The sequence below is a fragment of the Thamnophis elegans genome, chromosome 8 (assembly GCF_009769535.1).
Source record: "Thamnophis elegans isolate rThaEle1 chromosome 8, rThaEle1.pri, whole genome shotgun sequence".
NCBI classification, from domain to species: Eukaryota; Metazoa; Chordata; class Lepidosauria; order Squamata; family Colubridae; genus Thamnophis; species Thamnophis elegans.
In genome coordinates this window covers 49,244,905-49,271,195 of record NC_045548.1, presented here as the reverse complement: position 1 = coordinate 49,271,195, position 26,291 = coordinate 49,244,905, and the positions used below count along the sequence as shown (strand labels likewise).

Sequence of the window (26,291 nt, the reverse complement as noted above, 5' to 3'; positions counted from 1 at the left end):
AGATCCCAGAAAGAATATTTATCATGAAAATGATTCCAATCTTGAGAAAGCTCTGGAGCTATAATATATAAAGTTGAAAATTATGCCATGAGCTTAAAAGGGCCATTTTTATTACTTTAATCAATAAAGTAAAAAAAGGAGGGGGGGGAACCACTAATAGTATCAAATTGAATTGCAAGCTGCCTAAACATATAGCATCAGCCCTGACACATACTGTACATTTTCTGTCATCTTTAGTGATTTTGGTTTTTTACCAAGCAGCAGGCTAATAAACAATCAGAACATTTTTTCCCTCTTACTCTAAAATCTATTTTTTCAGAGTGGTATCTCTGCTTCATGGGAAGTCCATACATTCATTCTGAAGGTATAACTTAATGCAATGTTTTTCAACCTTTTTTGTGCAAAGGCACACTTTTTTCATGAAAAAAATCACGAGGCACACCACCATTAGAAAATGTTAAAAAATTTTAACTCTGTGCCTATATTGACTATATATAAAGTAATTCTCCCACGGCACACCTTACACTATGTCACGGCACACTAGTGTGCCGCGGCACAGTGGTTGAAAAACACTGACTTAATGGTCTTTTTTAGGTGCCAAGGACCCCAATTGTGAATAGCAATAACAACACCCACAAAAGGAGAGACTGAAGATTTTCACTCTATTCTCTCTTTTATAAGTTTTTATTTTATTATAATATAAACAATCCATCATTCATTAAACAGTGTGTCATCTGGATACAAATATTTTGTGCAGTAACAATTCAAATTTACAATCATATTCATTATTTATCTATTCCAGTTTAATACAAATACCTTAAATATCTAATCTGATAACAATCCACTTCTTAATTTATTTAGCTCTATTAATTATATTAACTCTATTGATGCATTTTTACACAGCTAATTTTACTTCAAATTCTTATATTTATTCTCTAACCATTGATAAAATGATTCCCATATATTATAATAATCCGTTTGTTCTTTCTCTTTAATTGCCTGTGTTAATCTGTTCATTTCTGCACATTCTAATATTTTCCTAATCACATTCTCCTCTGTGGGAATCTCTTCGCTTTTCCAATTTTGTGCAAATACATTCTAGCTGCTGTTATAACATGAATGATCAAATATACATTTTCTTTACTATAAGTTTCTGGTAAAATCCCCAACAGGAATGTTTTAGGCTTTAAGTCCATATGTTGTTGTATCATCTTTTCCAACCACGTACGTGTTTTAGTCCGGTATTTTTTTTTGCTTCTACACATGTCTACCGTTTGTGATATTACGAGCCACATGTCTGGTGACATTTTCACTCTTTTCTCGTGGGTGAAGTGGAAGTCTCAAGATATTTAAAGGCGAAATACTTGCACTAAATCTAGCAGAGACTGAAGATACCTACTGTCACTCTTTATATAAAGAAAAACAAAAATTGTATTGTTGAAAATTGTCATTTTGAAAGCATAATGCTGTTCGGGGGCTGCAAAAATGAAGAGAGATCAGTCACAATCCACAGGCTATGAAGTTCCCATTTCTGGCACATAAGGATTCAATTGTTTATTACCGTTTAAAACCATAAAGCTTGGTGGGAAGAATTGTCTTGAAAAACAGCCGGTACATAATCCCTGTAATTATTTATCTGATTCCAGAGAGAGTCAGAGTGAGAGAGAATGAGATGCCATAATTAAGCAATAATGTATGCTTGTGGACAATTATTAGGTAGTGCTGACATCACTAAATGCTACATTATAGACGTTAATTAAGGAGTTAAAGAAGTCTGTAGGAAGCAATACCTCACCTTCATTGTTATTTATAAATACATCAGAGAGGTATCTGCCATCCATTTTTATTTCTATCAGCATTATAAAGTAGTTCCAATGAGATCCAAAGTACTAATCTCTATGCATTACATTTTAAATTGTGTTTATTTACCGTGGAATTAAACAATTTACCTTTCAGATGTTGACTATCAAGGGATGATTAGATAAAAAATTTAGGATGAAAAAAATCTGAGATTAAACCAATGTTTCCAAAGACTGCTGTAGCAAATTCCAAACCTATTTGGAGCAGCAACAAAGAATAACAGCATTGACCCTCCTCATACCCTGTTTACCTGAAAATAAGACCTCCCTGAATAATAATCCCAATCAGGCTTTTGAGCTAATGTGTTAAAATAAGTCCTCCCCCTAAAATAAGCCTTTCCCCAAAATATTTAACCGCATGCGTGTTTGATCCCCGCCATTTCCTGGGGGAAGGGGGGAACATGGCACACGCACTCCATACAGAATGGCCTCATGGAGGATGTTACCACAAACCTTAGCTACCACACCCCTTCTCTTTTGGCAGCCATAAAAAGAGCAGTAACCCAGTGATGCTAGGGTTGGCAAGAGTGTGCCAGAAACAGACAGAACTTCTGGCCCTCTCTGGATCACATGATCTGTGGGCCATGGGCCGAGGTTTTGAGGTTTTGTACCTCAAAAATAATAAGACCTTCCAAAAAATAAGGTCAAGTGCTTATTTCAGGGATCAAAAGAAAATAAGACCTTGTCTTATTTTCAGGGAAACATGGTATGAGCCAAGCAATGTTCTCTCATTTGGAGTATTGGAGAGCCCCTCCCGCATAAGAAATCCCACCCACTTACCCCCAACCAACGAACTACTTTCCTCCACACTTACAAGTGACATTGTGATCTTAAAAATAAATGTCACAATTTCCCTGCAGGTAGGGTCAGAATTCTTTCCTCGATCTAGTCAGTTCAAAAAAACCAGTGAAACACTTACCACTATAGAGGTTAGGGCAACCTAAGGTACCTCTATCTTTTTAAAAAGTACTAACATTTGTTACGTTATATGTAAAATTCAATAACATTCAATAACAAAACACAGTTTTACTTTATTTAAATGTTATTTTATTCAGTATGTTACACCTATTCACCACAATCAACATTCTTAAACATTGGAGCCATCAACGTAAATATTCATCCTCAAATATCTGTAACTTTAGTATGTCTAGCCATCTGTACTAGTTGTTTCAAACAGTACATTACAGTTTTCTTATAATAATATACTTCAAATATAATAGTGATATTTATCACTGATTTTCAAAAAACTGCCTCGCTAGCTATCTATCCTTAGTGGTATTGGTACTTCGTTTGTATATTTGTTTGCCTATATTCTAGGAAAAATACATAGTAGAACTGTGACCAAAATAAAATTTCAACATAATCTGATTGTAGAAAAGTCATACTATGATTAGAAAGAGATAATGATTCACCCTCTTCAAGTATGAAGATTTTCTTCTTTCTGGTGTCTAGATCAAAGTTTAAACTGCCAGGATGAAACCACCTTCTTGGCTTTGTCATTGGCCCAAAATAAACCATTATAGGACATATTTCTGGTACCCTGTTTCCCTGGAAATAAGACCTCCATGGATAATAAGCCCAATTGGGCTTTTGAGCGCATGTGCTAAAATAAGCCTTCCCCTGAAAATAAACCCTCCCCGAAAATATTGCAACACAGCAGCAGCCATGAGGTGAACACGCTCGCTGCCTCCTGCACCTCAAAAATAATAAGACCTCCCTGAAAATAAGCCCAAGGGCCTTATTTGGGGGGGTTAAAAGAAAATAAGACACTGTCTTATTTTCAGGAAAACACGGTAGTAGCCAACATACCAGCAGATATGCTTGGCTCTGTGTCTCTCCATGTTCACATAGCATGTTGTTATCTGCTAAGCAGTGGTGGTTCCTATTGGTTCAGTCCGGTTCAGCGGAATCAGTAATGGTTTGGCAGCTTGGGTCGCTGGAGCCAGCAGCGACCCAGGCCTACCACATCCTCAAACCGGTTCTCTTGGCGGCCCCATAGGTGGCGCCATCTTGTTTTTCAGTTCTGCTCATACGCAGAACAATTTTAATTGCACTGCACATGTTTGTGCAGCATGCATCAAGAGTGCACGTAAAGCGCCCACATGAGCAAACCGTCAGTAGTGCCTGCCAGAATCTACCCCTAAGAGTCTCCACGTGAGTATATTGGTTTTAAATTTAGGTACTCTTAACTTTCAACCTATTCAGGGTCCTCCAAGTAGCATGGCAGGTCAGATCTTTCAGCCATATTCTCCTTCAGTGTTAATCCTTGCTCGATGGTCTCCTTCCTCCTTCTTTTAATTTGTTTCCATTCTTGAGTATCCTTAAGAATGTTTGTTCTTGCCATAAAGCTGTTCCTAGATCTGAGTCAGCTTTATGGGGACTTTATGACACTCTCTAAAAAATAATCTTTAAACATATTTCATTTCTTGTTCTCCATAAGTGGAAAGACATAAAGAATGGGCTAAAATCATATTTTCCTTTGTGCAATGTATAAAATAACTGTAGGGACTGTTGTCAGAGATAATACTGAAAATACATTTCGTTGTGTGAGTTGTATACTAGTATGAATTGCTAGGAAAATGTAAATGAGAAAATGTTTGGTAATTAGTAATTTAACTTTGATGGATTACAATTGAATAATCACGTTCCTGTGAAATTTTATCATAGCTGCAAATTATACTGTGGCTTAAAAATAAGAATAGATTGGTAATACAGGAAAATGTAATCGTTTTCAAGTATCAGGAGAAATCTATAGTCCACTTCTGCCATCTTGTGGTCAAGGTTGGAACAAGTCTTGCCATCAAGCAAAGCTGAAGGAAAACAATTCAAAACATTCACACTGGGCATAAAAATAAAACTATAAAATAACAATTGGAATCTCTCAAGCAGGACAACCGATTGAACTTGTCAACTGAGACAATCTCTGACAGTCTGATCAGTTGGTGACATACTACACAATTTGCTATGTGAACTAGTCACAGTGGCAAGTAGGAAAAGAGAAATGAATATAGGTCAGGAGAAAGGAGTCTTTCAAATTTCGTTGAGTTCCGCATCTTTTTCTAAATAATTTTAGCATCTATTGTCCTAAAATTAACAAGGGTTTTACAGCACAGAAATGTGTTTAAATTGGACTTGTTTAGGTTTTGGTACTGGAACAAGTAAACTAATAAAACTTGTTTCTCAGCTTCTGAAAACTGCCAATCTCTTAATACCAGATAATCACAGTTGTTATATGGTTCAGGATAATGTCCATTTTAATTAGATTAAGCCTTGATTTAATATTAACCTTTAATATGTGATAATGATTAATACCACTGATATTTTAAAACATATTGTTGAAGCAAAATTTAAAGTTTGATTTTCACTGTTATGGCTTGGTCTGTATGGTTTATTTGAATTGCTTCCTGTGCTCTCTCTCTATTTTTTTACCCACTACAGAGAAGCTCTCTCGGATAAAATGGCCAAGTATTACTGCGAATAATCACATCAACCGTTCCTATCTTCACATCCTTTTTACGTCATGGGACCTGATGCCAGTTTCCTAAGTACTGGAGTGCTTCATATCATTGTATGGGGTAGCTTGGGAGCCATGGCAATGCTTCTGGTGTTTAGTTTCCTCCTCTTTCTCTGCTCTGGTTGTGACAGGTAAGGACTTAGTAAAAAAAAAAAGAATAGAAATGTAATTAACTTTGGAAAGCTAATAGCCCATAAGTGAAGGGCAAGAAACAATCTATTCTGAGTTCCATTCAGGGATATTGCAATCTCTTTGAGTATTTGAAATGAATCATTGAATAAAATATATTGAAGGGAAATATTATATTGTGGTTCCTTAATAGGAGCCTAGAATCTTATTTATCAGGGGGGAAAAAAACTCAGAAGCTGGTGGCAGTTTTTCCAACTAACAAATTTTAATTCAACTTCCCAGAACATGCCATAACAAAATTCAGAGTGACAATCTTAGAAAAACAGGACTTTAAAGCAACAATAAATTGATGAATATCAAATTTTATATCAAAAGGTTTCAGGAACTTTCAGAAGGTTTCAGCAAACTAATGGGTTTTTAATGTATAACAATGATTAATAGTTATAGTATCCATAATTTGTCTCACATTTCACATCTATATAACCAATATAGTTTTCCCTCCCTTCCCTTTCTCCCTGGTTATTATCTATTCATAAAACCTGATCAAGAATTTCAAAAAACTTTGGCAAACATTGTGTAATCCATTTCCATCCAAAGGAAAGGATTTCTCAACAACATAGAGATTAATGTGTTCACTTTGACATGTGCTTTCTTAGCAGATAATAACAGAATTGCCATACTTATAAAATTATATGAGTACTATTAATGTTTTCAGACTCTAGAACTTATTTTTGGTTGTAGTCAAAAAGCTCAAGTTCAAAACATCAACTGCTCTCTGAATTCTATATATCATCTACCTCTTCTGAATGAGAACGTTCTCCATTATACTATCTCATAATAGAAAGAAATTAATAATGAAGACTTTATTGAAGGTATCAAGGTTGCCAAATAATTCTGAATCAGCAACAAAAAAGACTGGTTTTTTAATGACCATTCAACACCAGCCAAAAAAAGAATAGAAAAGAGCATCAGCTTGAGCCATATTATTTTCATGTGGCAATATTTGAAAGAATAGCAATGCGGAATTCAAAATTAAAATATAGTAATAAGCATATACTAGTCAGAAGTCAGAATTAGTAATAATTTACATTATATAAATCTTATTTGTTGAAACTGATTGTGGATTTTCTAACAATATATCTAAATCTGATTTGTATTACAGGGAAAAGAGGCCTGAGCAGCAAAATGGAGACCATGAAAATCTGATGAATGTGGTAATAAAAATAGCTATTTAAAATGTTTTTTTCCTATAGTTTGTCTTTAATGAAGGAGAAAGACTGAACTATGGAGCTGGAATATTATTTAAGGGTTGGGCATGAATCAATGCTAAGGATGTATTTGTGTAATCCCTATACAAAATGATAAATGACATTTGCCACATTTTATAGATGAAAAAGATACACCAATTACCTAGTCAAGCTGAGCAGAGTTAGTTTCACCCTGTGGTATACCCACTTAGCACACCAGTACATGATTTTCTGGTCAAAATAGCCATATGTAATAAACAATATAAAATAAGAATTCTGATGCATACTCCTGACAGAAGGAACTTTCACTATTTGAAAATTAATCTCCAGAATTTCAATAGCATGTTTAGTGTTTTTAATGCACATTTGACATCATGATCATTTCTTCTCTGTAATCATTTCAGGCCTGAGGGATATCCTGCTGAGTTAAGAGGGCTGATTTTGATTTTTTAAAAGACCACGAAAATACATATTTTTAAAACAAATTTTAAATAATTTTTATTTGGATTTTAATATCTGATCAGCAGTATAATCTGTTACTGGTATGGGATGGACAGCTATACATACATAATCAGGAACAGACCTATACAAAGCTATAATTTTAAAAAACTTTTATTGTTATATAAGAATTTACATATACACATAAATTTACAGAAACTGTAAAATCTTAAGACATACATTTTTATAAGCCTTTTTTTAATGTCATAAAGAATATTGTTATATATCTTTGGAAAAGAAAAATCTTTATTATAGGAACCTTTTATGAGTTCATTAACATGCTAACAATAGATTTACCCGCACATACTTTTTTCACCCTTGTATATTGAAGAGGTTTTGTGCTTTATAGTCGTCATCTTCTTCTCCATCTCCTCCTCCTCCTCCACCTCCTCCTCCTCCTCCTCCTCCTCCTCCTCCTCCTCCTCCTCCTCCTCCTCCTCCTCCTCCCATTAAATATTGTTACCATCAATCCTCTCTTTCAGGTCATCTTAACATATAAATCTCTTCTAAAAATCCAAGAACAATAAAATAAAATACAATAAAATACAAATGTACGATAAAAATGGTACAATGAAACTTTGGTAAAGCTTGATTTATTGTAACAATATAACTAGAAAGTTTTTCACGCCTCTCCGGGAGTGTGCCTGGAGGGGAACACCTCACAGTTTGGGAAACTATGTCTTATGCACAGATTAGCAATGTGAGTTATGCAGTTTAGTAAGGCCCTTACTCTTTCATTGTATTTTCCCCCTTTAAGTACTGTCTACCAGAAGGATGGGTGACTTTCTCTTCTAAGGAGAGATGAGAAACAGTCCTGAGATTCAGACTATCTGCAGATCTTCTGTAGCTATTTGGTGTTTTTGCAATCCTCGCTACTAGAACTCTTAACATTAACATGTCATCTACCAATCTACAGCTAGCTAGTTACCATCAATCATAAAATGGATGTTCATATCCTGACCACTTCATTTAAATCCACATTTTGTTTTGCAGCCTTCAGATAAAGAGGCATTTAGTCACTCTGTCACAAGTCTGGCTACAGATCCAATTGCAAGCAGTGAACAAAATGGTGGAATCAGTAATGGCGATGGTAAGATTATCATTATGTGATTTCTCAGCACTTGATGACTCATCATAAATATATACATTGCCACTCTACTGTTTTAAAAATGATGTAAGCTGACAATCCTGATTCAATTTATAGTAACTATTGTTACAGAACAGCAGTAGTTCAGATAAAATGTCAATGTAAGACAGCTGGCTGGTACAAATCAAGAACAGAGCTGGCTCAGGACCTTGGACAGTACTATATGATTCGTGACTTGAATTCAGTACTGTGGCTAGCAATCTTGCAGTTCTTAGTACTGCAGGAGAACCCTAACTAGTGCAAAAACTTAGTTATTAATAGTTAACAATAGTTTTGATAAAAATGACTTAAGTCATTCCTTTGGAAATAGTTAATAAAACTAAAGATGTTCTTATTGCCTACTAGAAGTTGAATGGGAATATAGCCACAAATAGGATTCTACTACAGAAGAGACTTTGACTAGCCTTATAACAATATATGAAAAACAATCAGATGAGAGTAGAGGAAAGCTACAGAAATTGGATCATAACCAACTTAAAACCCACTGATTTCACTGAGATTCTTCAAGATGATTAGTCAGGATACCACTTTTTACTGAGGAAGAAAAGAAGAGTGTGTATTTATATTGTGATTCTGCATGGAAAAATATCTATGTCTGCGTAGTTTTTAAATACACTTCTAGATTTGAATATTTTCTGTATATGTTATGATAAGATTTTTTCTGTTACGTCAATAGTGTGACAATTCAGTTCCCGAGTCAATTACAGGTAGTCCTCAACTTCCATTCAGCTTAAATTCATTCAGTGACCAAAGTTTCTACAGTAGTGATTCCCAACCTTTGCAGCTTGGAGACCCAACGAGGGAGAGGGGAACCAGGCCACACAAGTGACGAGCTGGCACACAGCTCAACTTGCACAGGTTGAGTTGCACGTGAGGGCATGCGCCCCAGCACAGTCATGCAGCCCGGTTGTGAATAGGCCACAGCCATGGCTCAGGGATTGGGGACTCCTGTTCTACAGCACTGAAAAAAATGACATAACAATTTTTTACACTTGCCACATCACCATGGTCAGTTGATAAAAATTCAGATGTTTGGCAATTGACATATAATTATTACAGCTGCAGTATCCTGTGACCTTTTGACAAGCAAAGTTAATGGTAAAGGCAGAGTCAGTTAACAGCCATATCATTAACATAACTATAGTGATTCAATTAACAACCGTGGCAAGAAAAACAACTAAAGTCATAAAAGCCATTAAGCAAAACTTACTTAACTTGCTTAGCAATAAGTCTTGCTTAGAAATGGAAATTTGGGGCTCAGTTGTAGTCGTTAGGTCAAGCACTACCTGTAATAAACTATAATATACAATGCTCTACTCATTACTAATAAACAAATATAGAAGGAAATATATGTGAGGAAATGGGAACTAGTTAGATTTACTCACTTTATAACTGGAAAGTCAACTGGAGGCTCTTCCTGGTTGAGTACGCATTTGAAATTATCTTAATTTTAAAAAACCTTTCTTTCTAGAACAGTGTTTCTCAACCTTGTCAACTTGAAGATGTCTGGACTTCAACTCCCAGAATTCCTCAGCCAGCGAATGGGAGTTGAAGTCCAGACATCTTCAAGTTGACAAGGTTGAGAAACACTGTTCTAAAAGCTTAAAATAAACATAGTGATATTATGGGATGAATTCCTTAAAGTAAATATTATAGACTTGGATATTTTTTTGATAGAACGCAGGACATTGGTAACCCTTTAGCAGTAGTTTTTCTGCTCCAAAAATTTATTTTATTTGTTTACATTTACTGTAAAAATTGTGTTTTGGGTTTCCAGTGAGTATGATGTCACATCCAAAGGAAAAAGAAAATAAGGGATAAACACAAACATTGTCTCAAACATCAGTCTCCTACACAATGCTATGGGGAAACTGGGCATAGATAGGTCTGATGGGCAGGATCAAAGCTCAGGTAGCTTAAAATGGTATGAAGCCTATGACATGAAATTTGTATCAAAGCACCTTTTAATAAAGGAATACTTTGAAAAAATTAACAGAGACATTCAAAATATAAGAATCTATAATGGAGACTACAGTACTTTAAAACCAGAAATTAGAATGTAAATTTCATTTTATTTCAGAGAGAAGAGATTTCCCAAATTGCTTCTCTACATAGCTTCCTAAACCCTTCATTCATAGTTTTAGAAGAACCTCTTAGTTCTTATTGATGCTCTAGATATTTCAGAGCCAGGGTTCCGCACCTCCAGCTCACTCTGTCCTTATCACTGGCCTTCCATTTCTCTACACTCGCTATTTCCTACTCATTCAAATAGTCATCCTTAATGCCCTCATCCCTTGTATTGTTGGTTCTAATTCACATCCTCCCTCCCCTCCGATTCCAGAGTAAATTAGTTTTTGTTCCTGCCATAGTTTCCTCCTACTTGAAGAAGTGCTTAGCTCTCTTTTTCTCCTAGAAACCAATTCACCAAAATCATATGGATATTTCCAGATTTCCTAATTTTCCTGCAATCTCTTTCGCATGCAGTCTCCCAGAAGAAGAAGAAATATTATTTTGCTTGGCATAAAGGTTTTCATCAAGGGCAGGGCCAAGGGGTTTTCTTTAGCCTTTATCTGAACAAATCTAGATATATTTCCCTTGCTCTCCCTTGTTAAGTAATGTCAAATCGGTGTTTGGAAATCAGCTATCAATCTTATGATCACAGAATAGAGTGGAGGGGTGGGGCTTTACTTGAGCATATCTGGATTTGCTTGCCCATTCACGACAAAGATGTTAAATAAACTTTAGTTTCTCGAAAAATAAGCCTCTTCCTGAAAAATAAACCCTTCACCAAGGGATAAAAAACTATTAAAAAGAGAAAAAGCCTGGTTTCAAAATAACATAAAGCAATAGTCATATCAGATGGCATTAACTCAACGCTGGGTATCTTCAACAGTAAAACAGTATATCCAATTCCCAACTTTTGTTGGTGATCCAGAAGCTAAACATAGTCAATGATATCAAATGCTTCCAGAAAGTAAAATGACACCAGTAGGAAAGTACCGTCCCAGGTCCTGAAATCCTGGGACGGTGAAATCCTCTGAAATCTGCTACCAGTTCAGTGAGTTTGCTACTGAGCACATGTTTGCGTGCGCATGCGGGCCTGAGGTGCGCCCACACAGTGCTAAAAAAGGAACTTTTTGAAGCTGTCCGAGTCTGCAAAGATAAGTAGAACAGGAAGGGGAGAATCCGCTGTGCCACGCAATTTAAATTAGCTAGAAAAGAGGAAATTCGATTATTCTAAATCACGTTACAGCTGATCATCGGAAATATCGGTCCACCCAAACCAGTAGCGTCAGTTTGGGCGAACTGGTCCAAACCAGTAGCATTTCACCGCTGCTGACAGGCATCAACCAGAGTGATGAATGCCATTTCTGTCTCAAGTCCAGGCCTGAAACCTGACTGGAAGCCTAATTGTTTCCCCTAGGGCACTCTGCAACTAAACCCATTAGAAAAGAAAGGTTGGGTTGTTATTCACTAATCTTAGATCCAGAGAATTCCCTTTCAAGGAGAAAAGGACTTAAAATTATCCAGGAAAATTCCGTTCACCAATATGTTATCAATAGTTTCATGACTCCTGTGGTCTGTTTTTGTCTCTTGACCCAGGTCATGTTCAAGCCCACCATAGTGTGTTATTCCAGCGAAATATCAATCACAGTATACAAGCCAAAATGAATCCTAGATAACCATACAAGATACTGTCCCAGTCACCATGACAGATCCTGCCAATGAGGAATAAGATTCTGGTGAAGTTAAATGACTTTGCATCAAAATACAAGGGAAATTGATCTCAGTAACTAGGAATTAGGGACATGGTGGAACTAGGAACTAGGGACACAGTGGCTCAATAGCTAAGTTGCTAAACTTGTCAATCAGAAGGTCGGCAGCTCGGAGGTTTGAATCCCTAGCACCACGGAACGGAATGAGCTCCTGTTACTTGTTCCAGCTTCTGCCAACTTAGCAGTTCAAAAGCACATTAAAAATGCAAGTAGAAAAATAGAAACCACCTTTGGTGGGAAAGTAACAGTGTTCCGTGTGCCTTCAGCATTTAGTCATGCTGGTACATGACCACAGAGACCTATTCGGACAGCGCTGGCTCTTCAGCTTTCAAATTGAGATGAGCACCCCCTAGAGTCAGGAACGACTAGCACATATATGCAAGGAGAACCTTTACCTTTAACTAGGAAGCAAATTTTCTTTTCCCTTTCTAGGAGAGATTGAGTGATCTTAAACAGAACTACTGACTCCATACAATAAAAGTGCCGACATTTCATACTTTCAAGTATGAATTTTCACATTTACCAATACATTGTAAAGTCTTTAGCCTATTTCACCCTCTTTCCTCTACCAATGTTAGCAGTTCCATCCATGACTTCTCTTCTTGACAAAACAGTCCAGCCTCAATCTTCCAGAACAGTTGGAAACATGCTGCAGTAATCTCAAAGAAAAACAGATCCAATACCAAAAAAACCTCATGTGAACCCAAAGCAAAAAGAATCCAAATGGAATGAAAAATAATAAAGTTAACAAACGAAGAAAAAAAACCAAATATAAACCAAAATAAACTTGTATTAATATTTTCAGTCTGGCAACAAAGATGTTCCTTATGTGCCAATATCTTTTTTTTAATGATACACATTGTGCTATATAGGTTAATGGCCTTATGAACCTATACTTAAGTATTTATGCAATTTTCTTATAGTTCTTTCAGAAGATAGTACAGCTGCTTCTCTCCAACCTTATGAAGAAGTGCAAACCTCCGTTACAGATCTTTTGGATCAACAGGACACATTGGGAAGATCTTTAAAATGTCATCAAAGTAGAGAGCTACCTAGAATTCCTCCAAATAATGCCATAGAAACAATTCTTACCACAAGAAATGCAGAAAATGACCAGAGTGTGGGAATGGAAGGGCCCTATGAAGTGTTGAAAGATAGTTCCTCCCAAGAGAACATAGTAGAAGACTGCTTGTATGAAACAGTGAAGGAAATTAAGGATCTGGGAGCAGCAGCCAACTCAGAGAAATGCAAACCAAAGATGACTGTGATGGTTAATGGAATTTTAGATCATGTTCTTGAGAAGAAGACAGAAGCGGCAGAATATGCATCTGTTGACAGAAATAAAAAAAGTTGCCACAGTGTTAATTCAGAGAGTCCTCTTAGCAGTACAACTCCAGATGTGGAAGAAGAAGCTCCACCTCCTGTACCAATAAAACTTCTTGATGAAAATGAGAATGTACAGGATAAAGGAGCCAAAGAAGAGGAGGAAGTAATGGAAAGGCTTAATGAACCCGACAAGGTATATGTTATTTTGTGTTATCAATATAAGAAAGTGAAGCTTTAATTTGAAAGACTTGAAGTATGTATGTATATAAACTATGGCAAATGATCTTGCTCATTAGTAAATATAAATGTATAGTTAATATTTTTTCTTGGTATCTTAATGCAAAATATTAAGATCAGAACTAGGAGTATTTGTGTGATCTATATATAATCTGTGAATGTTTACATGTGCATTAATGAATGAAAGATAATATTCAAGTGGCTAGAGGAAGGCATGGAATCGTATGCAGTTGGTGATAGTTTTAAGTGTACTGAAATTTGCTGCTTCCTAAAATTTTAGAGACATTTGCATGAATGTTTTTTTCCAGCATCTACCCAGGAGACACATGCTTGCCAACTGATCATTAATTAGTCTAATTAGTCTTTCCCTTGTTTTGAAATATTTCAGATAATCTGCATTGGGAGCAGAAGGTATTCAAAGTGTTACTGTTGGCCAACATCTAGCCAGCCAATCAAACACAAAATGTAGGAGAGAAGAGAATCCTGGGGTGGAATCTAAAACTGAATTTTGTTAATGTGATATGGTTTTTTTGCTCTCCTCTCCTCTGCAAAAACCTTCAACATTTGTTCCAGAAAGACAGAATGACTCACGCCCTACTGTTTTCATTAATGCTCATGAAAACTTGCAATTGGATTTCTCCCATGGCCTCCAGATTTCTGATCTAATTTTAGATTTAAGTGTATCCACAATTTTAATTTGTAATAAAAAACAAAGAACTTTCTCTAATTCTTGCTTCAAAGGTCCAACTGCTTATGACAGCATGAATTTCTATTAAGTAGATTACAGATCAAAATGTGTCAAGTATTTCAGTTTTCAGAAATGCAATCTGTCACATTTTAAATAATATTTAAAAAAACTAATTTGAATAACTCCTTAAAGAGAAGCAACAAATGAGAGACTTAATTATCCCTAAAATGCTATCCAGGATAGTGGCTAACCAATGATAAACAAATTAGCGTTTTCCTGCCCCACATCTTCGAATTGTACAATTATAACGCTGAGGAGGAGGATGAAAAAGAATATGATGATGATGATGACGACAATGATGATGGGGTGCTTACTGGAACAAAACTTATTTGTTGATAAACAACTCAAAGAAGTTTACTAGTACTATCCAAGGGATTGGAAAATGCTTGTGTCTTATTCCTTTGTTTTCTTCCATAACTCACACTTAACAAAATTATCATAGAAGTAAAACTAAGTAAAACTGTTAGCCTTTTTTTCCAGATCAGTTGGCCAAAATTCATGGCTGGATGTGGGGATGGAAAGGAAGGAGTTAAGCACAGAGACAGTAGGTTTACTTAGTATTATATTTAAAGTATTCCAATTTTCTTAACCACAAAAAGTTAAAAGTTAAAAAAAATAGAACTAGTATAAATGTCTTTGTTCCAGTTCCATGAATGATCATCAATTTTTGTTCATCCAAACTGGAAAAATATTTTTGGAGTTATTATTATTCCAAATATTCAAAAAATTATTAATAGAAAATACAAAAATAGAAAATAACAAGAAAACAATGGAAGAAAAAGAAAAGGGAAAAGTGTAGGGCAAAAGGGAAAAAAAGAAAGAAAAAGCACTGACTTCCAACTCCTTTTGGTGCAGTAGAATAAGATAACAGCATCAGACCTCAACTTTTTACTTTTATATAATAATACAAACTAGTGATATCTATAACAACAGACCTATTTAATCAGCAAAACCCAAAATCGAAGTTTCAGGTTTTTTCACCTCAAGCACAAAGTCCAAAAGCAGTTTCCAAGTAGAAGCAAAGCTAATTTTGTTTTTGTTTTTTCTTTAAATCAGAGCAGTGAATTTGATAACTCAGCATCTCAGCATCAACTATTGTAGCCATTTATACATTGTAGGAATCAAAGTATCCTGCCATTTTTGTACATAAAGTAATCTTGCTGCCATCAACATCTATATTTCTTTATTTCTTTTTTCTCAATAGATTTTAGACTGTGTTAGTTAAAAATCCATACCGTGTACGGGTTCTGGGAAGTCGGGGGGGGAAGGAGGAGGGGGGATGGGGGGGTGGAGGGAGGGAGGGGTACACACAACAAAAAAAATTGTATTTCAATGTCTTAATGATTGACAAATGATGACATATTTGTGTTTGTTTTTTTTTAAAGAAAAATAAAAAAGTTCTCTTAAAAAAAAAAAAAAAACATCTATAGCATCAAAGTTCCATTTTTTCCCCAAATCATCTTCCATAGAGTTATTAACTGTTAATATTTCCTTAGCTATTCCAGATACCATGCTTGACTTAATTAGTTATTTATATTACTGATTGTATTTATATTATTTGTTGTTAGGGAACAGAAAAAAGCTATTCTCGATTTCATTGGAAGGCTCCACATTTATAGAGAGCGCCAAGGTGGCGCAGTGGTTAAATGCAGCACTGCAGGCTACTGCTACTGCTAGATCCGCAGTTCAGCGGTTCAAATCTCACCGGCTCAGGGTTGACTCAGCCTTCCATCCTTCCGAGGTGGGTAAAATGAGGACCCAGATTGTTGGGGGCAATATGCTGACTCTCTGTAAACCGCTTAGAGAGGCCTGAAAGGCCTATGAAGCGGTATATAAGTCTACTGCTATTGCTATTGCTATTGCTATAGCCTTCTACTTATTCCTCTTCTCCATTCTTTATTCAGTTGAATCTCCTCTTTTATCCTGTATCTGCTTGATTTGATGAAGAATTTCTGATGAAGGCTTTGTTTGGAAGCCTTTTGAAAATCTAGATGATTATCTATCAATCTGAAAAAAATAGCAAGAGACTTCTCTTTCAGATTTTTTTTCTTTTCAGCAAATCTTGATAATTTTATCTTTAATAATACTTTGTTAATAAGTTTCAAGAGGTTACGTTAACTTGCGCTGATGCATTTTAAAAAAATCACTGTGACATTGCATGCTTTCTAGTCCCCTGGGAAAGAAGGCAATCTTAGAGACATTTTTATTACCATATTTTTCGGAGTACAAGATGCACCTTTTTCCTTAAAAAGAAGCTGAAAATCTGGGTGCGTCTTATACACTGAATACAACATTTTTTTGCCTCCTGAGACCCCGCCCCCTTCACTGAAATGGCCGTGCATAGCCTTTAGGAGGCTTTCAGAGTGCTCCTGGGGGCTGGGGAGAGCAGAAATGAGCAAAAAACTGACTAGTTTTGCTCAATTTTGCCCCCCATCCCCGAGGAGCACTCTACAAGCCTTCTAAAGGCTATTCGTGCCCTTTTTTGGAAAAAAAATGGGACCGTTTTTGCAAAAAACTGGCCTTTTTTAGGATGTCTGCAGAGTGCAAAAACTTTTTTTTTTAATTTGCCTCTTCAAAATCTTGGTGTGTCTTATACTCCGGTGCATTTTATACTCTGAAAAATATGGTACCTTTTGTTTTAGATCAGAGAAGTTTATTTCAATAAGATGTAGACCTTAATTTCTCAGAATCTCACTTGAAAAACCTTAACCCAAACCCCTTACATTATATTCTTTCCAGGGAAGATTTTTTTTAAAAAAAAAAATCAGCTTCTTTGCTAACATTTTGGTATCCTTCACACCCAAAAGTAAGTCACAAAATAGCAATTTTTCTGTTTCTGATAAAAACATTCACTGATCTTAACATTGATATTAATGTCTTCCTTCTTCCATTCCTTCCTAGTATCTGTCTCTCTTCCTTGAATGGAAGGATTTCTATGGTTTGGAAAAAGCAATCAATTTTCCAGTCTTGCATCTTCTTCCTTAGAAAGGAGATGTAGCTCAGTGCATATGAAGCATATATAGCATATGCTTTGCATATTCCTAGAATGGGGATGGTTGGAACAAATTCAGGACAACTTGTAGAATTGCAACAAGTCACTGAAAAGAAAATGTTGACCAAGATACATGGTATACCAGTAGTCTGATAGCATAAAAAAGATTGAGTGAGAGTATGGTTCTGCATATCTTGAAGGAGGGATGGTATGCCTCTTCTTTAGGAAGCCACCGTTGGACCTAACAGAAATTTTTGTCCCATCATCAACCATCCCGCTCTAGGAAAGATGGTTGAGAAGATGGTCAGATTGCAGCTTCAGATGACCCTGGAAGAAGTAGATTATCTGGACCTTTTCAGTTAGGATTCAGGTTGGGGATAGAATAGAGATAGTGTTGATTGCACATCTCAATGCTTCTGACAGCGCTAGTATAGCTGTAGTGCAATTGCTCTGGTTCTTTTTGCTTTTCTGCCATTTTCTTTCATTATGTACTTCTGCATTGACTACAGGGAGTAGGAGTGGGATACATGGTGATTGTCTATACCAGGGGTGGGTTTCAACCGGTTCGCGGTGGTCCCTGTGAACCGGTTGGTTGGCGAACCAGGAAGTAAGTAACTTCCGGGAACAGCGAAGGGCCCACCCGCCCGCCCGCGCTCCTTACCCATCTTTGAAGGCTTCTGCGCTTCCACGCAGGGGCATGGCACATACAGCGCCTGCGCAATTCTCCGCGAGCAGCTGGATAGCACATACAGCATCTGCACGAGTCTCCGCGAGCAGCTGGAGCATCGCGCAGGCGCTAAGATGCATGCGTGAACTGCGTGCGTGCACGAGGACGCCGCCGGCCCCGTTCCAACCGAACCGGTTGGAACGGGATTAGCAACCCACCCCTGGTCTATACCATTATAACTGATTTTCTCCATGGGTAGTTTCAGTGAGTGGTGACAGGATGGCAAGGTTAAACCTGAACCCTGTGATTTGTATGATGCCACAGGTCTGCTTAAGAGCTACATGGAGATGCTGAGGGATGTCATCTATCAATATGTGATCAAGTGTCATCAATAAGCTGATGATACTCAATTTTATATCTTGATCCTGGCATGACCAAGGGATGCTGTAGATGGCTTGTCCCAGTCCCTGAAGCTGTTGGATCCTGGGTGAAAGGGAACAGGTTTAAACTTAACCCTAATAAGGCCAAGTAGTTCTGTGCCCCTTGGATTTTCTATCCTTGTTTCTGAATGGGGTACAATTATGCACATTGGTGCACAATTTGAATTGAAGCTTTTACTTGTACATTAGGTGGCAGCTGTGGCCAGGGATACTTTTGCCCAGATTTATTTGGTATGCTGGTTCTGCTCTTTCCTTGTGTGATAATTCATTTTCACAATCAGTCCCACCCTGGTCACATCATGTGTAGACTATTGTATTGCATGCTACATGAGGATGTCGCTGAAGATTAATCAAAGGCAGCTGGTCCAGATTCTGGCAATGCATAGAGTTATGGGAACCCCTTGGTGTGCCCATGTACAATTTCTGCTGCATAAGCAGCAATGGTTCCAGGTGCAGTTCAAGCTGCTAGTTATGACATACAATATAAAGCTTTTGGCAAAGGACCTTGCTATTTGCAGGACTTTCTTTCTTCTATTACTTCTGCTTGTCCAGTAAGGTCTGGCTGAGTGGCCATGCTCCAAGTCCTTCTTTAAAATGATGGCATCTAATGAGATCCAATTAATTTAATTCCTTGGTCACAGCACTTGCCCCCTGGAATAGAATCCCTAAAGAGGTTCATGTTGGCCCAACCCTGCTGTTCTTTAAACAAGCCTGGAAGATCTGGCTTACGTCCTCTGATTGATGGGGTGCTTTCTCTGAGAATATTACTAATGTACTAGAAGTATGAATCTCAAGGTTATTGTTTTCCTTTTGCCTTTATTGTGCTGGATGTATTTTTAACGAATAGCACCCCAGACTCCTTATGAGTTGACTAGCCTTATAAATCTGATTTATACATAAGCAGATGACTCTGTTAAGATAGAGAAGTATTTGAAAACTGAAGCAAAAAAACATTTGGTAAAGGTCAAAGGTGTATCAATTTTGTCATTATGTAAGCATTCATTGTTATGATTTTTCCCCCTCCCTCCAAAAATCTGACAAACTGGAAACATGCCTGCCTCTTGTTTCTTTGCAGCTCCAACCAGATTTGGTCCATTTAAAACTTGATCTTTATTTTGACAGCTTCTTCTCCCACTCCAAATTAACCATTCAATTCTGTTGCATGTTCAGAGGTTATCCTGCTGAGAGACAGCCAGTCAAATGGGTGTCCTGAACCAATTCCAAATAGCTACATTCCAAATATTGGCAATGTGTTGGTTGAATCTGATATTTTTGTATTAATAACAACAAAACCCACCATGGATTAAATGAAAAATCCTGGATTTATTTGTATTTTATTGTATTGTTTGGGATTCCTTTATTTGTTTACTTGTTTATTCCTCTATCCATCCATCCATCTTCCTTCCTTTCTCTCTTTCTATGTAGGAAACAGCTGCTTTCTTAATTCTAGTTTACCTCAGAATATAAAGTTCAAATTGTTTCAGGTTGAGATCATCTTATTTCCTGGACTTCTAATGCACCTTATATTATCCAAATATTATATTGCTTGCTAGGTTTCATTTTATGTTCTGTTTTATGTCTAATTGTTTTTTGTATTGTTTTACAGCTTTATATAGTCATTTGGGTTCCATGAAAAAAAGGATAGAAATAGAATTACCAAAAATCATAGCAAAACAAATTGTTGTAAACAATTAATTATTATGTTTTGAGGTGGCTGTCAAGTGAATAATAGAACAAAATTTGGATATTTTGTGTCTAAAGCACCACTAAAATAATATTGATTATAGAATTCAAAAAAAATGCAAAAGAAGTTCCTACATCAGTCAGAAACTTTGTTTCAAATGCTTAAATAAAGACTTATGCTGTCTTAATCACATTTCACTGAAAGTTCAAACATTTAATAAAATCCAGTAGAGATATCAGTGCCCTTATTTTTGCCACATGTAAACATTCTGTTTCAGTCTGCTTACCCTCAAAAGTGAGCTATTGATTTTAGCTAATGAAAAATGGACAGCTGTATCATGAAGGGGAAAATATGTATTCATTTATTCTTTTATTTTTGTTTTGAGGAAAGTGTTAGCTTTTAAATAAGACATCTGTTATCTTTTTCAGAGACTTAGTTCCTTGATTTATAAATCTCGAGAAGATGACCCATCTCTTACAGAAGATGAGGTGAGTCTGTCTTGTATGAAATGTATTTAGAAAATGTTACCTGAATAAAGCAGTATTAAGTGTTCTTTTATTAAGAAGACCTGGAAATGATAGTTCAAATGCAAACTGGATTAAGTGATTATTTTTGCCAAATGCTTTTATATCAATTTCAGCCTTACATAGTGGAACTATTTTGGGTCACTGACTATTATTTGGCACTCCCTTCTTGGCTATTTAAGAAGTGCCAACATTAATGTGGATGTAAGCCCATATAAATATCTGAAGGCTGCACACATTAAATTGTAGTTGATCCTGCCTTCTGACTCTGTCCCTTCATATCGCATGACGAAAACTGTCAGGGCTGGGAAGAACGTTTAAAATGACGTATATAATATGATAAAGGGATTTGTATCGAAACTAGAAAAGATCCTAATTGCAGGAAATGAAAATTCTTTAATTTTGTAACATATAAATTTAACCATACTTTCAATTGGGAAAGTGTGACCATCCTGGAACAAGCCAAGTCCCAAAATACCAGGGAATTTCTAGAAACGTGGCACTCTGACAAATCAGCTATCAATAGACACATGGACATTAACAACATCTATGCAAAAGTGACTATAACCCAGCCAAAAAAAGGGGTGGGAGAGATCCAGGCATCTCTCCACTAATGATCAGCACCCAGATCAGCATAGATTAACCCCAAGGTTAACATCAGACTAATAATCAAATAAACAATATCCTAATTAAGAAACTGTCAAAGAATATCTAACACCACCCCCACCAGCACTGACAAGCAACCCACTAAAACAGGAGTGTCAACTGGTGGCCAGTGGGCCAGATGCATCATGCACAGGCCACACCCACCCAGCTCTTCAAAGGCAAAAATGTTGCAGCACGTCACGTGATGTCACGTGACACAATCGAGTTTTACACCCATGTATTAGAATATAAACTGACAACAAACTGCACTCCTTACTAGCACTGATGATGTTATCTAATTTGGGTAATGAAATGTCTGCAAGAAAACAAGCAAGCTCAGAGAACACCAAGAACCCCTCATTCCAATCCTGACCTAAAAATATTCTCCTTTATTGGTTTCTTAGGACTATTTAAGTTTAATGTAGAATGGAGCATATATGCTTCAGTCAATTAAGTTCTTCAAAATAATAAATAAGTTTTCCAAATTGTCAACCAAAACATTATACATTGAACTCCATTCTATGAACATTTTATGAAGCCTATGGAGAACAGTTGTATTTCTCTAAGTCCTGTTCATACATCCTGCTGTCAGCCTAACAGAGATATATCAAGAACAAGCCTTCTGAGCATAACTCCCTTCCCTTTTTTCATATATCACAATGGAAAATTTTTGTAATTACAAATGAACTGTAAAAGCATGATCTTTCCAGGGATGCTACATAAACAGATATCATGCTCATTTTCATTTTAATAGGTCATGCTTTGTTAGATCAAATACCTTATATTGAAATAGACTACTTGAGTCACTATATTATTCACTGAATATGAAAATAATATCATCGCAAAAATATTTGTCATGTTTCACTGCAATTACTGTATTTCTTTCCTTCATAGATTTCAGCAATGTATTCTTCTATAAATAAAACCGGACAACCCTCTAGAGACTTGGAATCTACATATACCTGTATTCCTGAACTTGTACCTCAGAAGTCTCCATCTATTTGCAGTGGCCTCTATGCCAGTGTGAAGGACTTGGAAACAAATCCAAACCTTACTGATTTGCCTCAATCAACAATACTTCTAAATGGGGACTTGGAACCAGACTATGAGGCCATTCAGACTCTAAGTCGAGAGGAGGAAAGAAATGTTTTGATGTCTAGCACTCTTCAAACCATCCTCCCACAAGAGAATGACTATGAGAGTATTGGTGATTTGCAGCAAAATAAAGATGTCACCAGGCTTTAATTGATTCAAAAACAAAACTTTGGAACATGCTGTTCAGCATGTCTTTCAAGATGGATTGATTCCATGACTTTTTATTTTCAAACTCAACACACAGTTGGAAATGTAAAATGCCCAAAAAGTATTTTGCTTGAAATGATGTCAGGCAACGTGAAACCTTAGCCTGGGATGTTTGATCAATGATTCCTGCTTCATATCCATCAAACTATCATTCAGATATGAACTTACCCTAACAAGCAGGAAACAGGCAAATGCTCCATTTGAAGAACCAAGATCACATGGATGAAAAAACACACACAAATTGCTGCTGTTTCACAGTGATTTTTCTACTCCCCTAAGTGATGTTATCACATCATATAGATAAAATCAGAATCAGAGATGAGGATTCTGGAAAGCTTCAATAGAAGAGACATGTTGAAGCAAGAATGACATGTTTGGAGCACATGTTCAGACACATACTCATATCTTAATATATAAAAAACTGGTACTGTTAAATAAGGGCCTTTTTAAAAGATCTTTACTTTCAGTTACTTCAACCATTTTATTAAAATGTGTTCCCAAATTACACATTCATTTAGGTTGTTTTCAAACATATAGAGTAGATAAATTTAGTGGGCTAATTTGTCTTAATTCATTGTTTTCAACCATGGCAACTATAAGCTGTGTGGATTTCAACTCCCAGAATTTTCCACTCAGCAATAGGAAATTCTGGGAGTTGAAGTCCCCACAGCTTAAAGTTGTTAAGATTGAGAAATGCTTCCCTAATATATTTACGGTGAGGCAGCCCTGAGATGTTGTGAATGAATGTGTTGGCCTATTCTCAGGTTCATGCTTCTGCTTTGATCTTGCTCTAAAGTAACACAAGAGCAATGAGTAAAATGCAGGCATTTGTGGGAATTAGGAAAGACTGCCTTTGTGAGGAACTACACAGATGCGGTTGAAGAAATCATATACATCTTGTTTGCTTCATGGATTGTTTACAGATTGGCTATATAATTCCTTACTATTTTTACAGTTTTTCAATTTTATAATACCCATTTTCTTTCAATATTATGCTTGGATTGATTTACATTTACTGGTGGTAGGATCAGGATATTTTAAAATATATTTAATACATACACAATTTCTGCTTTTCAAACACTAGCAATCACTTTTATTTTTATTCTTAATGTATTTTGCAACCTGCCCAAACAAGCTGCAACATTTTGCAGAGGTTATAATTCTCTCAGAAACAAAAAATGCATCTTTAAGAAGTATCTTTTTATATAAAATTGTAAATAAAAGGTAAGACACGTTATAGACTCTGGAGTTATTTAATGAAGCATTCAGTATACTTGAGTCTAAAAAAGACTGTAAAGAAAATTGTTTAAAGTAAAAAATTAATACAAATAAAGGGAAATAACATTATTCTTAGTAACCTACAATTTTAGATATTCTCAGAATCACTCTTGACAATAGTCATGTTCACTTGTTCAATTTTGATTTGCAACCAACTCAAGATAGCTACTGCCGCTGAATCGTTTCTTTTATAACTAGGCAAGATTTCAGGAAGTTTTGAACCAGCAACCATAGAAACACAAAACAACAGACCTTTCTTGCAGAGATTGTAAATTCCACAGTATTACCAAAAAAAGTGATACTGTGCTTGGTTTCTATAAAGATTAGTGCCAATACTTAGCATGTAAATTTCCTCTAATCCATTTTACCAAAATAGCATGTGTGAAATTGTACCTTGTCTTCTTTATATTTCTACTTCCTTTGTTCTCAGGTTTATTCAGTTTATTTACATAAAAATATCTTGCAGCATTGAAAGATAAGTACATTTATTACAGTTTAGGATTTTGAATCAGATTGTCACTTCATTCAACTTTCATTAGGCACCACAAGATGTTTAATCTGTTGCTTAAAAGCAATAAATATGGCTGATCTCTGGAAACTGATCCACACAATTTCCAAAGGATGTGGCATTTAAAGATTTCCTGCATAGATACTGTAGAACTAAATATCTCTTTATGTAAAAGAGAACTGCATGTCTCCAACATTCAGAGATATATCCTGTATGGAGCTTTTTTGGAAATTATGCAACTTTTTGAAAGAAAAAAATGCATATTAATTTGCTGAATCTGTTGTATCAGATGTGTGTCTTTTTGTTAAATACCGCTATTTAACATAAAAATGGATATATAAGCCTACAATATTAAAGTAGTTGTATGAATATTAATTCCCATTTAAAAGTTGAATGGGAATGAATTATCATTATCAGAATAATCAGCCATATAAACTGAGGGCCTAGTGACCATGGAAGCATGATCTTTAATTTATTAGATTAGTTTTAAGCTGAATTAAGTCTTCATCTTAACAGCTGTCACACAGACATAATTCCATGGTCTTTTTGGTGGTTGTTCCATATTTGTTGGAATTGGCCAGTTTGCCTCAAGGACTGAGTGGCAAATGAATGTACATATATATGGGGATACCACATTTTTGATGGTGTAGTACAAAGTGAAAATTCCTGCACTGGTGAAAATAATGCTCATAAGTAGATTGGGGGGGGGGGGAGAGGACTGCTCATATATTTAGCATTTAGGAAATTTACTTCCCAAAGCTTTTCATAGAAGTTCTGCATATAATGTATGTCCTAAGGTGTTGGCTTACATTTCAATATGCTGTTTCACATGAACATTTCATTGCTGCTGGGTTAAAAAAATGCTTGGGTGGTGGGCTACATTTGAAATAATCATCTACTACTAAGCTTTCAGGATACATGTATACTAATACAAATGGATAATTCTGTGGATAAACTCTGGATCCCATCAATCTTCCTCTTGTGAGAAATTATTTTCACCAAAGCCATCTGTATGAGGAACATCTTATTTTAAAATATATAGCGGAAAGTATTTGTGAACTCATCTTCCAGAATAAATACAGTCTCCTATGGTGCAATATGGCGATAGGCATCTTATTCCTTTCAGCATAAAAGACTGTGCCTTTACAAATTTACCTTCCATGAAAAGTCTGGACAAACGCTTCTGACAATAGCAAGCGTGGTACATTTTCTTAAAACTGTATGGTGCTGTACAAAATTCTTACAAATATTTCATTGTATGTGTCTCTGATAGCTTGTTTGTACTGGGTTTTTTGTTTTTGTTTTTTTTAAAGGGAGAGCTTTTTTCTACTAAATTATCTATGTTGCTTAAGTTTGGGATGCTTTATTTCAAGCAATGCTTTAGTGGACTACAAAGAGATAGATAACCACAGACATGCTTAGGAAGTGTTAAAAATGGGTGAGTTTTTCTAAAGCACAGAGAATTACCCATGAAAAGAGGAGAGAGGAGGTATTCCTGGTAGGATCTAAGAAGGTAGTTGTAAGCAGCTAATGGCAGTAGTAAGAAGCAAAGGAAGTCAATAGTATTGCAGATATACATTTGCTGGCGTTGTGTTATATATGTGATGTGTGTTCTACTTGTATCTTTTGTTTTTGATATATATACACGTTTGTTTTTCTTAACAAAAGAAAAAATATTTGATTTGATGTTTTGTACTTTCTGCCTTGTACCTGGTTTCTGTCAATCTATTTCTGCAAAAGGATATTAAAGCCGAAAGGTAATGGATGTCA

General features: G+C 36.0%; 1 protein-coding gene across 1 annotated transcript in view; it reads left to right on the top strand.

The window, feature by feature from the left end:
• The window catches only part of PAG1 (phosphoprotein membrane anchor with glycosphingolipid microdomains 1), a 95,033-nt gene extending 68,742 nt beyond the window's left edge, over positions 1–26,291 (top strand). Inside the window, exons 2-7 of the mRNA XM_032222266.1 lie at positions 5,298–5,504; positions 6,665–6,716; positions 8,241–8,337; positions 13,094–13,689; positions 20,693–20,752; positions 22,328–26,291. Of these exons, the coding sequence (XP_032078157.1) occupies positions 5,380–5,504; positions 6,665–6,716; positions 8,241–8,337; positions 13,094–13,689; positions 20,693–20,752; positions 22,328–22,678 (1,281 nt within the window). The 5' untranslated portion in view covers positions 5,298–5,379 and the 3' untranslated portion in view covers positions 22,679–26,291. The remainder of the gene's footprint in view (positions 1–5,297; positions 5,505–6,664; positions 6,717–8,240; positions 8,338–13,093; positions 13,690–20,692; positions 20,753–22,327) is intronic.